The sequence below is a fragment of the Piliocolobus tephrosceles genome, chromosome 1, assembly GCF_002776525.5.
Source record: "Piliocolobus tephrosceles isolate RC106 chromosome 1, ASM277652v3, whole genome shotgun sequence".
In the NCBI taxonomy this organism is placed as follows: domain Eukaryota; kingdom Metazoa; phylum Chordata; class Mammalia; order Primates; family Cercopithecidae; genus Piliocolobus; species Piliocolobus tephrosceles.
Window position 1 is genome coordinate 32657635 of NC_045434.1, and position 15338 is coordinate 32672972.

Sequence of the window (15338 nt, forward strand, 5' to 3'; positions counted from 1 at the left end):
GTTAGAGATATAAGATCGATATATAAAAATCAATTGTACTTCTGTACACTATTAACAAAACAATCAAAAAATAAAATTTAAAAGCAATTCCATTCATGACAGAAATAAAAGTAACAAAATAAGGATAAATTTAACAAAAGAAGTTCAAGACTTGTACACTGAAAATTACAAAACTGTTGATGTTAAAAATGGCAAAGACAGTTAAAAAAGATAAAATGAATAATAGGCTAATTTAATATATGGATTTAAAATTACCAATTAAATATAGTAGTTTATCAAAATAATTCTACATTATGCCATAGCAAGGTTCATTCAAGAAAAATACAACTCAGTTTTAGAAAAAGCATAAGTATCAATTGGTGCTAAAAGGTAGTTGATACAATACTGTTTTGCTTCTAATTAAGAAACAGTAAAGTAAAACAATTTGAATAAAATATTTTTCAAAAGTAGATATTCTAAACAGCAGAACACTAAAGCTCATTCAACTAAATGAAATAGATGGGGGAGGATATCACTAGTATAACTCTACCTTAGAGGTAGAGAATGTGATAAATCATCGGAAAAGAAGAAATGCAACTGGCAGATATCAAGTATAAACAGATAATCCAAACACTACTAAAAAGCTACTAGACTTAATGAGAAAAAATTTATAAGGTCCCAAGATACAAGACAAATATCCAAATACGAATAAGTTTTGTCTACGCTTAGCAAAAAATACCTAAAAAAAAGGGAATGGAAAATAAAATTTTATTAAAAATAACAAAAATGGTAACATATATAGGAAAAAAAATTGACCAAAAAGTCCAGAACCTAAAGTAAGTAAATTATAAAATCTCATTGAAAGACAGAAAACAACCCAAACAAAAGCCAGGGCACAGTGATCCCAGCACTTTGGGAAGCTGAGGTAGGCAGACTGCTTGAGCCCAGGAGTTTGAGAATAGCCTGAGCAACATGGCAAAACCCTGTCTCTATGAAAAATACAAAAATTAGCCAGGCGTGGTGGTGCATGCCTGTAGTCCCAGCTGCTCGTGAGGCTGAGGTTGGAGGATCACTTGAGCCAGGAAGGACCAGGCTGCAGTGTGCTGTGATCATGCCACTGTACTCAACCTGGGTGACCCTGTCTCAAAAAAAAAAAAAAAAAAAAACCCAAACAAATAAAAAGACACCCCACATAATTGTGGAAAGACATACTATCACAATAATGCCAATGCTTCTAAAATCAGCAAAGAAACACAAGAAAGTCTGGTAAGAATCCCAAAATAATTTTTCTAGAATTGGAAAACTATAAATCTTAAAGCTTGCATGGAAAATTAAATGAGAAAAGTAACTAAGAAATGTATGAAAATGTCGAATAGTGGGGAAAACTGCCTAGCAGATAGTGGAAGCATTTTTAAAGTAGGTTCCTATTTTCTAGGAAGGAGAAAATTTGATAATATTCATATCTGGCACTGGTACAAATTAACTAAATACTGATAAAATATTATTATATCTATAAATGATGGTCAGTAAGTGTCTACATACACTCAAACCCAATAAACTCAGAATATATATTTTAATTGAATACATAATATTAATAATAAAAATAACAACTATAAGAACTTTACACAAAGAATCTTTTTTCCATAATCCTCAGAACAGCCCCAAACAGCTCTACCTCTACGTTAAAGATAAAAAACTTGGGAGAAAGTTAAAGAAGTTGCTTAAGGTCACATTTCTAATCAGTGACAAAGTATTTAAATAAGACAGAAGTAGGTTCAAACGAAAACAGCATGTAATCATTAAAAATAAATTCTATATACTAAAAAAAAAGAGAATTTTGCCCATATCTACATGTTAGTCCATGTCCTCCTTAAACTGAACTATGAAATTATGTCAGTAGCCCAGTGACATAGTGAGTTGAATAAAAGGAAAAAGTATAGTGACATGGTTTAAATTATGCATTTCCTTTTTAAAAGTTGCTATTGTCTCCATCATATGGTGCTAGCTTGTATTTTGTAAAATCCTGATATTATTAATAAAAAATAAGACTTCACCATTCAGAAGCCAAATTACAAGTATTTACTCTTCTAGTAAATATTCAAGAGGGAAAAATATCAAAGATAAAAATTTTAAGGGTAGGGTGACCATATGATTTATCGTCCAACTCATGACACTTTTGTGAATGAAAGAGGGCACTAACAGTAAATACAAACGGTGGGAACTAGAACTGTCCCAGGCAAACACAGACATATGGTCACCCTAGTTAAGAAAAATAATTTACCAAATGATTATTTGGTAATGATAATAATAGCAAACTTTTTTTGAATACTTCCTATGTTAGCATGAACTCCATGATACAAGACTATGTCTTATTTACTGTCCCTAGATGAGTGCTCTGTGCATAGTAGGGACTCAATAAATAATTGTTGAAAGAACAGTTTGCCTTAAAAAAAAGTGTTCCTGTGTCTATACAATATAGCTTAACAATAGCTTGTTTAAATGTTATTATGACCTTAAGTTTGCGAATAAGTAATAAGCATTAATTCATGCATATAAACACTAAGAAAAACGATAAAAATTAACAAATTCATATCTACGTATTAAAGATAGGTGACAGAATAGTGCAATTAAGGTGCAGCACTAAATGAATAATGATGGCGTACTGCATATACTTTTAATTTATAGTCTAATAATGAAAACAATATTTAAACCTACAAAAGAGTTATTTGTTTTAAAATGCTCTCCTATCCTTACTATGATATTCAACCAACATCAAAGGAAGACAAATCTGCTTTCATTTCTTACCTGCACAGCCGAAAGCCAAATGGTATCTGGAAGAGGGGCTGAACTTAACACAGCACACGTTAGCCTTTGCCTCAATGCTTGCCACTGAGTTGTCTAGATTGGTAGACCACAGCTTCACTAAGGGCAAAGGACAATAAAAACAAAAAGAGAAACAAATAATACATTAGTAAATGCTTCGGTAACTTGGGCAAGTTTGCTTATTGCTCTAGAAATCTTTTTATGCCAACATAAAACATTTGGTTTACTAGGACTAAAAGTGTTAAAGATGAATGTATTTGTTTGTTCTCACATTGCTAATAAAAAGATACCTGATACTGCGTAATTTATTTAAAAAAAAAAAAAAAGGTTTAATTGACTCACAGTTCCACATGGCTGAGGAGGACTCACAACAACAGCAGAAGGCAAATGAGGAGCAAAGTCATGTCTTACATGGCAGCAGGCAAGAGAACAAGTGCAGGGGAACTCCCATTTATAAAATCATCAGATCGCATGAGATTTATTCACTATCACAAGAAGAGTATGGGGGAAACTGCCTGCTATGATTCAATTATCTCCATCTGGCCCCATCCTTGACACATGGGGATTATTACAATTCAAGGTGAGATCTGGGTGGGGACACAGCCAAACCGTATCACTGAATGACTGAATAATACAACAATATTAAAACTAAGAGAGCTTAGTTTCAATGTCAAAAATCAATATAGAAAAAAAGGTCGGGTACAGTGGCTCATGACTGTAATGAGCCTGAGAGGTTGAGGCAGCAGATCACTTGAGCTCAGGAGTTAAGAGACCAGCCTGGGCAACATGGTGAAACCCCGTCTCTACTAAAAATACAAAAGTTAGCTGGGCATGATGGTGCAGGCCTGTAGTCCCAGCTATTCGGGAAGCTGAGGTGGAATAATCACTTGAGCCCAGGAGGCAGAGGTTGCAGTGAGCTGAGATCATGCCACCAAACAAAAAAAAAAAGAGAAAGAAACTAAAAAAAAGAAAAATCATATAGATAAATAATAAATTTATACGGACAGGTAACATAGACCCACAACTAAGACATAAAAGACAGGAAAGAAAAGTAATCTGGAGCTAGGTGGTACATTTGTTATATACATAGTTATATAAATACATTAGTATTATTTTTATTTCTTTCTTTCCTTTTTTTTTTTTCCTGAGACAGGGTCTCTTCACTCTGTCATTCAGGCTGGAATGCAGTGGCACAATCATGTCTCACTTCCTCTACCTCCCAGGCTCAGGTGATTCTCCCCACTCAGCCTCCCAGGTAGCTAAGTGTGTGCAACCATGCCTGGATTTTTCTATTTTTTTTTTTTTTTGGTAAAGAAAGGGTTTCGTCATGTTGCTGAGATTGGTATCAAACTCCTGGGCTCAAGCAAGCTGCCCACCTCAGCCTCCCAAAATGTTGGGATTACAGATGTGAGTCACTGGGCCCAGCCAATTTCCTTTAAATGTGTGTATGAGTGTATACTGATATACATCATAAATATGAAAACGTACACAAACATCTTTAAAGCACTTGGAAACTGTTCTTATTTTATCTTTCAATTAAGAATTTTGTGATTTTAAATTTTTATGTAGTAATTCAGTGATATAACTTACGTATGTCTAAAGTAATATATTCTAGAATTATTTAGCTAAACTTCAAAATTTTGGTTTTGTATTTGATATGTAGTCTAATCCAGTGACATACACTAAAATTTGTAATGATTAGAGAGAGCAAAGCTAACTAAGCAAAATAGGTCTGATTTGAAAGCAGAAGCAGAAAATGAGTTGCCATTTTACAAAGGTACCAGAGCAACTATCATATCATTTTTCAACAATAAAAATGTCTTAGCAGACAACAGGGTATACTCATAAAATAGATTTTCAGTATATAAGTTGCCATCCTGGATGCACATTAGAATACATAAATGAACTTTAACAACGATAAAATCTTCCTATCCGTATTTCAATCTGCCCCAACGTCCCATCCAGGACAATACCCAGATAGGATCCAAGTACTGGTGTTTTTTTGAAAAGCTCTCCAGGTGATTCTAACATGCATTTGGGCTTGGAAACCAGTATTGGGAATGGAAACATAGAAAAAATCTTAGAATATTTTTAGAAATACTGATACAGTAACCTGTAGATGGGAGTGAGTAAGTAAAACTGATTCCAATAAATACCACTTCTATAAAATGGGATTACATAAGAATTTATTTCAATATGTGAAATCTCCAAGTAGAAATTAACATTATCAAAAAATGTTGCTAATTTACAATCTGATAAATTAGCCTTCCCACAGTAAACTAAGAGGCTCATTATTAAAATAAGAATCATTATTATTATTACTTGCAGTTTTTGAGACGTCTCACTCTGCCACCCAGCCTGGAATGCACTGGAATGATCATAGCTCACTGCAGCCTTGGACTCCTGGATTCAAGTGAGATCCTCCCATCTAAGCCTCCTGAATAACTGGGACTACAGGTGCACACCACCATGCCTGGCTAATTTTTTTTTTTTTTTTAATGTAGAGACGGAATAAGATTTTTAAATAGCAATATTTGATTTGTTCAATATGCTATTTCAATCAAAACACAATCATTTGGTCAATCATGACATACAATTCTAAGATGAGATGGTTACCTGGAATTAAAAGTCAATATGCCAAACATGGCACTTAAAGATTAGATTATTAAGTGGACTTTGACTGGATTGTACTCTAACAGCCTAGGCCCAAAGGTAATTCACAATAAATAAGTATGGAGCACTTACTATGTGCATAACCCCACTTATAATCACTAAAAACCTTTAAAAGCAAGCAGTAGGTATCAGCGTTTTATGTTAATTAAATATAAGTGAGAAAAAAACAGTACTGAGAGAATGATAGTTAAGTTGGAAGTGTGGCAGGTCTTTTCTAATTTCATGGTAATTTTCTCAATGCAGTAATCATTAATATTATTTAAATAAGTCACAACATTAACCACCATGACTATAATTTTTAATATATAAGATATTAGAATTCAATATAACTATCAGAGCTACAAGGGTAACTAAGACTAAAAATACTGTAAAGATACACTGAATGAATGCAGCATGGAAAAGTTGTATAGAGACTATAATAATTTCAGAGTGGCTATTAAACAAAACAGGTGTTGTGTTCCCCAAAAAGACATGTTTAAGTCCTAACCTCAGGTATTTGTGAATATCACCTTATTTGGAAATAGGGCATTTGCAGATGTAATAAAGTTAAAATTAGGTCAGACTAGTTTAGGATGGGTCCTAAATCCACTGACTGGCGTCTTTATAAGGAGAGAGAGATTTAGAGACAAAGGCACAGTGAGAAGAAGGACATGTGTGAAGCGAGCCGAGATTGGAGTGATACAGCTACAAGCCAAGAAATGATAAGAATGACTGTCAATAACCAGAAATTAGGAAGGAGACAAGAAATAATTTTTCCCTAGAGCCTTCACAGAGAGTGTGGCCCTGCCAACAGTCTAATTTTGGGCTTCTGGTCTCCAGTACTAAGAGAGAAAAAATTTCTGTTGTCTTAAGCCAGCCTGTTTGGGGTATGCTTTCTTATGGTAGCCCTAAAAAACTAATACAACAAATGTAATGAAATAATATTAAAATCTATTTAATATCCTAAGATGGCATCACAGATCGAAAGATAAAATAGTATAATCTTTTGGAGGAAGCGTAGAAGAAATCAACAAGTGTGAGAAGAAACTAAGCCAAATATAAATGAGGTGATCTTAATAAGAACATCTTTACTGTTACTTTTTCCTTACAAGGATGGTAGTAAGAATTTCATTTAACATCAAAAACTTAAATTTCAGAATTTATTGATGGAAATTCCCTTTGAAAGGAAAAGTAAATTTAAAAGAAAATGTCATCTTTTAGGTGAAGAGCTAAAGCAATTAAATCAAATAAAATACACTGTATTTATTTACATATGGCCTCCTTTGGCTCTCAGTAAATAATCAAAAGAGTAAACATTAGGAAAATCATATCATAGGAGGTTAAAACAAAGAAACATACTGTATCTAGTCGGCCATAAATCTGTTACTTAACACTAAGTGTTCTATACAAGTTTTATTTCTTTAATGTTAATGGATAAAGAAAAGTGTCTTTTCTCTAAGTGTCACCTAATTTTTCAGTTCAATTCTGAAATACTGAATCTTAAAAAAATCCAACTACACTACAGAATAAAGTGTATCATCTAATAATCTGTAAAATTTGGGTGAATCATCCCCCAAGTATTTTGCTAAAATTGTTTCCAAAAATAGAGAACAAGATATTGCTTATCTGTAATAATATCACAAATCAGTTCCGATGTGCAAAGTTTATGTTTCTGAGTTTCTCTGACAGGGCCTACTGCATGTCTATTTGCACCAATGTATCCTAAGAAAGAATTCATTACCAAAGAAAAAGAAAACAGGGACAGAAGTTTGACACAGTAAAACAGCCCAAAGCTTTAATGAGGATGTACAAAAATGAGTTAAGTTTCATATGTAATTCTTCTAGACCCACTTCTAAACTACTGTCCAGGTCCTACAGAAAACAAAGTTATCCATATGAGTAAAAAGGGAGAATGCTATTTCAACAAAAACTGCCATAACACTGAGGGGCAATGTGTATTGTTTTATACCTCTATAAAAAGTATGAACAATTGAATACAAAGATGTAAACTTTAATACTGTTTACCAAACATAAATAAGCTTGACTCTTGAACTTTGTCAAAGGGAAACAACAGACCCTGTATTAGTAGCTAGACATTGTCATAGAGCAAACTGCCCTAAAGCTTAGTTACTTAAAGCAGCAAACATTTACTATCTCACACGGTTTTAGAGGCCAAGAATCTCAGAGCAGGTAAGCCGGTTAGTTTTGGCTCAGTCTCAACAGACTGAAGTTGACCTGTCCACTAGGACTCTAGACTATTAGAGTCCAGTACTCTATCACTTCCAAGCTCACTCAACATGACTTTTGGCATAAGACTTCAGTTCCCCACCATGTGAGCTTGTGACAATGCAGATGGTTTCTCCCAAATCGAGTGACTGCGAAGAGAGAAAATGATGAAGATAAGAGGCTACAATGTCTTTTATAACCTAATTTTAGAAGAGATATCTACTGGTCACATAGATGAAGCCTGGAACAAGGTAGGTGAAGGCGAACTACACAAGCGTAAGAATACCAGGAGACAGAGTATGGCCCTGGAGGCCATGATGGATGCTGATCAACATAAGTTTAACATTTCATTTAAATTCAGCAGAGAATATACATAGTAAAGTTTTAACTTATAGGAAAGGTAACTGCCTCTAAAGTTATAAATTATAACTGTTATCATAATGCCATTTATTAATTTACAGTTACTTATTTAATCTGCTGATGAAAAAGCAGAAGCATTACAATCAGCATGAATTTTACTAATTGATTTCTAAAATCTACCAAGACTTCATGGTTGTCACTTGTGCATTAACCTATGCAACTAATAAAATTTGGAATGAAGGGTCAGGTGTGGTGGCTCATGCCTGTAATCCCAGCACTTTGGGATGCTGAGGTGGGTGGATCACTTAAGGTCAGGAGTTCGAGACCAGCCTGACCAACATGGTGAAACCTGATCTCTATTAAAAACAATACAAAATTAGCCAGCTGTGGGGGGCAGGGGTCATGCCTGTAACCCCAGCTACTTGGGAGGCTGAGGCAGGAGAACTGCTTGAACCCAGGTGGTGGAGGTGGCAGTGAGCTGAGATCGTGTCACTGCACTCCAGCCTGGGCAATGAGAGCAAAACTCCATCTCAAAAAAAATAAATAAAAATAAATAAATGATAATAATAATAAAAAGGAAATTTGGAATGAAGAAGAACCTGTAACTTCTGCTATCATACAGTCTAAATTCTTCAAACTCACATTTAAAGAAAAACACCTTTAAAGAATGTGTTTAATTCAAAGGCAAGATTATTTATTGCAAATAATTCTCAGGTTACATTTTTTTTTTTTTTTTTTTTTTTGAGACGGAGTTTCGCTCTGTCGCCCAGGTTGGAGTGCAGTGGCATCATCTCCGCTCACTGCAAGCTCCACCTCCTGGGTTCATGGCATTCTCTTGCCTCAGCCTCCTGAGTAGCTGGTACTACAGGCGCCCACCACCACGCCTGGCTAATTTTTGTATTTTTAGTAGAGACGGGGTTTCACGGTGTTAGCCAAAACGGTCTCCGTCTCCTGACCTCTTGATTCGCCCGCCTCGGCCTCCCAAAGTGCTGTGATTACAGACGTGAGCCACTGCGCCCAGCGCAGGGGTTACATATTTAAAAAGAAAAATATATTTCTTCAAAAGAACCTTTAAAATAACTCATGAAATTCCTTTCTGATTAGCTGCTACATATTGATGGTTCTTTAACATGCAATTATGTGCATATATACTTGGAACTAAATTATTTTTAAAATACACACAGCATATGTAGGAAAAATATCATTCACATGAACTCAGTTTTTATTTAAGCAATGAAAAAAATAGCTGTTTAAAAAATTCCTCAGTTAAAAATTTACTAAATACAAAATATATAAAATAAGCAAAATATATCTGTATAAAAGTGATTTAAAATATTCTCTAACTATAAAGTTATCACAAAGACAATATTTTATATGATCACCAAACAGACAAGAATAATAAATACATTTAAGTAACACTGAATAGTACTCTTGAGATGGGCTTAAAAGTGTTTGAGACTTTTACTGCCAAGCTAAGAGAGTAAGCCAGTCTCTCTCACTGTGAATTTACCCTGGACAACATCCAAAAAACAAAAGCAGCTATATGAGGAAACTGAAAAAGTAAACAAAAACAGTCATTTCCAGGAGAGAATTCTACACTTAAATGAAATTCAGGGGATGAAGAGTACCATTTTTCCCCCTCTCTTCTCCCTTGGCAAGCTAAGGTCAGCACCTTAAGCAGCAAACACTAAGGAAAATCCGTGTGTTTAGCAATGGCTTGTGCAAACCAGGGGATTGGGAATAATTTTTTACTTTTGACTTATTCTTTTCCTCCTCCAACTTTTCCCCATGGGTGGGCTTTAGTCACAGAGCTACAGCAGTATAAGAAGCTAATACTCAGAGTAAAACTCTGTGCATATAAAAAGGAGCATCTGTGATATAATGAAAATGAAAAAGGAGAATCCTCATTTTATTTTTCTTATCTATTCTCTTGCTTCTTTGCCGTTGTGACATGCCCTACTAACAGAATTCAGCAGTAGACTGGGCACCAAAGTCTCCTAAAATGAAACAACCCAACTTTCTTGGCAAAGAATCAGTAAAATGGGGCCCTGGGAGATAGAGTCAGGAAGAAACCTGGAAAGAAAGCGCTGGAGAAGGAGATTCTACAGTTCTGTGCATTCACTGGCACAGTCACTTCTGAGCTGTGTATGTGCAAGATGGACACGAAGCACAGCAGCAAATGCTATGTGCATTGAACTACAGTTGAAAAGACGACCCAAGTCCTAAACCAAGCTCTAACTGGCATGTGTATTAGGCAGACTCAAAGTACCACAGCAAAAGCTTTGAGAACTGAACTGACTGTTTCCTTTAATAAGGCAAAAATAACCAAGGGAAGGCAAGACAGAATTTACAGTCTGAATCTAAGCCAACTGATCACCTACTAAGAAATGAACCGACAAACAAAAACCCAACATTTCCCACACAATTTAAACAGGACCCAACATCTTACAATATAATATTCAAAATGGCTAACAGATAACCCCAAAATTTTTCAACATACAAAAACCCAGGAAAATGTGAAGAATTTTCAAAGGAAAACACAATTAACAAAGGTCAGTCCAAAGGTTTAGATGCTGGATCACAAGATATTAAATGAAATTGATTTTAAAGCAAGTATTGTAATTATACTCCGTGGGGTAAAAATAAACTTAAAATTAATGATAAGATAGAAGTACTCAGAGAATGTATAGAAACTAATTTTTTAAAAAAAGAATAAATGAAATTTTTTTGCAAAATGGAGATGACAGATGAAGGAATCATGAGCTAGAAGACAGAACAACAGAAATTACCCAATCTGAAGAGAAAAAAATATTGACAAGAAAAAGACAGAGTATGAGGCCTGTGAGACAAAACGAAAGGGTCTAATGCATTAACACAATTAAAATCCCAGAGGAGAGGAAAAAGAGATTACTATCAATAGTTTGATGAGTATGTGGCAAAGTAGTTTTCAGAGGAATACTGACAGGGATAGTGATATTATATATTAACAAATGATTCAGTCCATCAAGACATAACAATCCCAAATATATTTATGCACTTAACAATAGAGTTTCAAAATATATCAGGTAAAAACACACTTACACACAAAACAGGTAACTGAACAGAGAAATAAAACCAGACTTTAACATTTCTGTCTCATAATCAATAAAACAAGGAGACCAAAAAAACAGCAAGCGTACAGAAAATCAGAAATATACTAGCAAAAACTTTGATCTGACACTTACAGAACACTCACCAAACAGCATTTATAGTACAGTTTCTTTTCAATGCATATGAAATATTTATCAAGGTCGTTCATATTTTGGACCATAAAACAAATAATAAATTAAAAAATTAAAATCACGTAAAATATGTCCTTTAACTATAAAAGGATTAAGTTATAAATCAGCAACAGAATGATTTCTGAAAAGTTTAAGAAAATTTAAAAATACTTTAATCCATAGATGCACAAGAGAATAACAAGAGAAATCAAACAGAATTTTACACTGAATGGAAAAGCAAATATAACAGTCACAAAAATAATATAATAGCAAATAGTCATGAAAACTTGTTTTCAAATTTGTTTCAAAATTTGCTAAAGTAGTGCTTAATGGGAAATGTATATAACAAAAAATGTTCAGATTAAAAAAGACAGAAGTATCAATTAAATGACATAAACTTCAATCTTCAAAAACCTAGAAAGAGGTAAGGAAATTAAACCCAAAGCAAGAAGAAAAATGGGCAGAAATCAATGAAATTAAAAACAGAAAAATACAGAAAAATCAACAGACCAAAAGTTGAGCATTTGAAAAGATTAAGAACCTAATGCCAAGGTGACCTAAATTAATAAACAATAAATAAACCAGAGGACACAAAATACCAGTTATCAGGAATAAAGGACAGGACATGACTTCATCACAGCTTCTCAGAGGTAATGGAAAAAAAAAAAAAAAAACCATGGCTACAAACCCTAGCGATATAGTATATTACAAATATAGACAGTTTCCAATTTAAATAGCTCAACAACTTATGATTTTTTGACTTTACGATGGCGAGAATGCAATGTGCATTCAGTCGAAATCATACTTCAAATTTTGAATTTTAATATTTCACAAGGCTAGTGATATGTGGTATGATACTCTTACTTGTATTATTCAACACTTTATTGTAAAATAGTCTTTGTGTTAGATTATTTTGCTTAACTGTAGGCCAATGTAAATATTCTGAGCACATTTAAAGTAGGTTAGGCTAAGCTATGATTAGGAGTATTAAATGCATTTTCAATTTATGATGGATTTATTGGGACCATAATCCCATTGTAAATGGAGGAGCATTTTATGTATTTTGATGTCGATAAATCTCACAACACATAAAATGGATCAATTCCCTGAAAGAAATGAACTGTCAAATTTCACTCAAGAAGAGACAGATATGTTTATTAGTCCTGAATCTACTAAAGAAATTAAATTCTTAGTTAAAATCTTCAAAGAAAACTGCACACCCAGAAACCTTCACTAAGAAATTCTACCAAACATTTAAGAACAAAAGAACAGTAATTCTAAACAATCACGTCCAAGAAAAAAAAAAAAAAAACACACAGCACATATGTGTTTTATGAGGCCAGCATTACCCCAATATCAAAGTCACAAAAAATTACAAAAACAGAAAAAGAAAGACCAGTAACCCTCAAGAAGACAGATGCAAAAACTTCACCCTCGGAAAAAAACTAGAAAACCTAGAAGAAATGGATAATTTCCTGGACACTTACACTCTCCCACGACTAAACCAGGAGAAATTGAATCCCTGGAATAGACCAATAGCAGGCTCTGAATTGAGGCAATAATTAATAGCCTACCAACCAAAAAAAGTCCAGGACCAGACGGATTCACAGCTGAATTCTACCAGAGGTACAAGGAGGAGCTGGTACCATCCCTTCTGAAACTATTCCAATCAATAGAAAAAGAGGGAATCCTCCCTAACTCACTTTATGAGGACAACATCATTCTGATATCAAAGGCTGGCAAAGACACAACAAAAAACGAGAATTTTAGACCAATATCCCTGATGAACATCGATGCAAAACTCCTCAATAAAATACTGGCAAACCGAATCCAGCAGCATATCAAAAAGCTTATCCACCATGATCAAGTGGGCTTCATCCCTGGGATGCAAGGCTGGTTCAACATATGCAAATCAATAAACGTAATCCAGCATATAAACAGAACCAAAGACAAAAACCACATGATTATCTTAATAGATGCAGAAAAGGCCTTTGATAAAATTCAACAGCCCTTCATGCTAAAAACTCTCAGTAAATTCGGTATTGATGGAACCTATCTCAAAATACTAAGAGCTATTTATGACAAACCCACAGTCAATATCATACTGAATGGGCAAAAACTGGAAGCAATCCCTTTGAAAACTGGCACAAGACAGGGATGCCCTCTCTCACCACTCCTATTCAACATAGTGTTGGAAGTTTTGGCTAGGGCAATCAGGCAAGAGAAAGAAATACAGGGTATTTAGTTAGGAAAAGAAGAAATCAAATTGTCCTTGTGTGCAGATGACATGATTGTATATTTAGAAAACCCCATTGTCTCAGCCCAAAATCTCCTTCAGCTGATAAGCAACTTCAGCCAAGTCTCAGGATACAAAATCAATGTGCAAAAATCACAAACATTCTTATACACCAGTAAGACAAACAGAGAGCCAAATCATGAATGAACTCCCATTCACAATAGCTTCAAAGAGAATAAAATACCTAGGAATCCAACTTACAAGGGATGTGAACGACCTCTTCAAGGAGAACTACAAACCACTGCTCAGCAAAATAAAAGAGGACACAAACAAATGGAAGAACATACCATGTTCATAGATAGGAAGAATCAAGATTGTGAAAATGGCCATACTGCCCAAGGTAATTTATAGATTCAATGCCATCCCCATTAAGCTACCAATGACTTTCTTCACAGAATTGGAAAACACTGCTTGAAAGTTCATATGGAACCAAAAATGACCCTGCATTGCCAAGACAATCCTAAGCAAAAAGAAAAAAGCTGGAGGCATCACGCTACCTGACTTCAAACTATACTACGAGGCTACAGTAACCAAAACAGCATGGTACTGGTACCAAAACAGAGATATAGACCAATGGAAGAGAACAGAGCCCTCAGAAATAATACCACACATCTAAAGCCATCTGATCTTTGACAAACCTGACAAAAACAAGAAATGGGGAAAGGATTCCCTATTTAATAAATGGTGCTGGGAAAATTGGCTAGCCATAAGTAGAAAGCTGAAACTGGATCCTTTCCTTACTCCTTATATGAAAATTAATTTAAGATGGATTAGAGACTTACATGTTAGCCCTAAAACCATAAAAACCCTAGAAGAAAACCTAGGTAATACCATTCAGGACATAGGCACAGGCAAGGACTTCATGTCTAAAACACCAAAAGCAATGAGAACAAAAGCCAAAATTGACAAATGGGATCTAATTAAACTAAAAAGCTTCTGCACAGCAAAAGAAACTACCATCAGAGTGAACAGGTAACCTATAGAATGGGAGAAAATTTTTGCAATCTACTCATCTGACAAAGGGCTAATATCCAGAATCTACAAAGAACTCAAACAAATTTACAAGAAAAAACAACCCCATTAAAAAGTGGGCAAAGGATATGAACAGACACTTCTCAAAAGAAGACATTCATACAGCCAACAGACACATGAAAAAATGCTCATCATCACTTGCCATCAGAGAAATGCAAATCAAAACCACAATGAGATACCATCTTACACCAGTTAGAATGGCAATCATTAAAAAATCAGGAAACAACAGGTGCTGGAGAGGATGTGGAGAAACAGGAACACTTTTATACTGTTGGTGGGACTGTAAACTTTCAACCATTGTGGAAAACAGTGTGGCGATTCCTAAAGGATCTAGAACTAGAAATACCATTTGACCCAGCCATCACATTACTGGGTATATCCCAAAGGATTATAATTCATGCTGCTATAAAGACACACGCACACGTATGTTTATTGTGGCACTATTCACAATAGCAAAGACGTGGAATCAACCCAAATGTCCATCAGTGGCAGACTGGATTAAGAAAATGTGGCACATATACACCATGGAATACTATGCAGCCATAAAAAAGGATGAGTTCGTGTCCTTTGTAGGGACATGGATGTAGCTGGAAACCATCATTCTCAGCAAACTATCACAAGAACAGAAAACCAAACACCGCATGTTCTCACTCATAGGTGGGAACTGAACAATGAGATCACTTGAACTCAGGAAGGGGAACATCACACAC

The 15338-nt window shown here is 34.7% G+C and overlaps 1 protein-coding gene across 7 annotated transcripts in view; it reads right to left on the bottom strand.

Moving 5' to 3' along the window:
* The window catches only part of COP1 (COP1 E3 ubiquitin ligase), a 264958-nt gene that overhangs the window by 78071 nt on the left and 171549 nt on the right, over nucleotides 1–15338 (bottom strand). For all 7 annotated transcript variants that reach the window (XM_023207226.1, XM_023207224.3, XM_023207222.1 and 4 more), the window contains one exon: nucleotides 2785–2901. In XM_023207226.1, the coding sequence (XP_023062994.1) occupies nucleotides 2785–2901 (117 nt within the window). The remainder of the gene's footprint in view (nucleotides 1–2784; nucleotides 2902–15338) is intronic.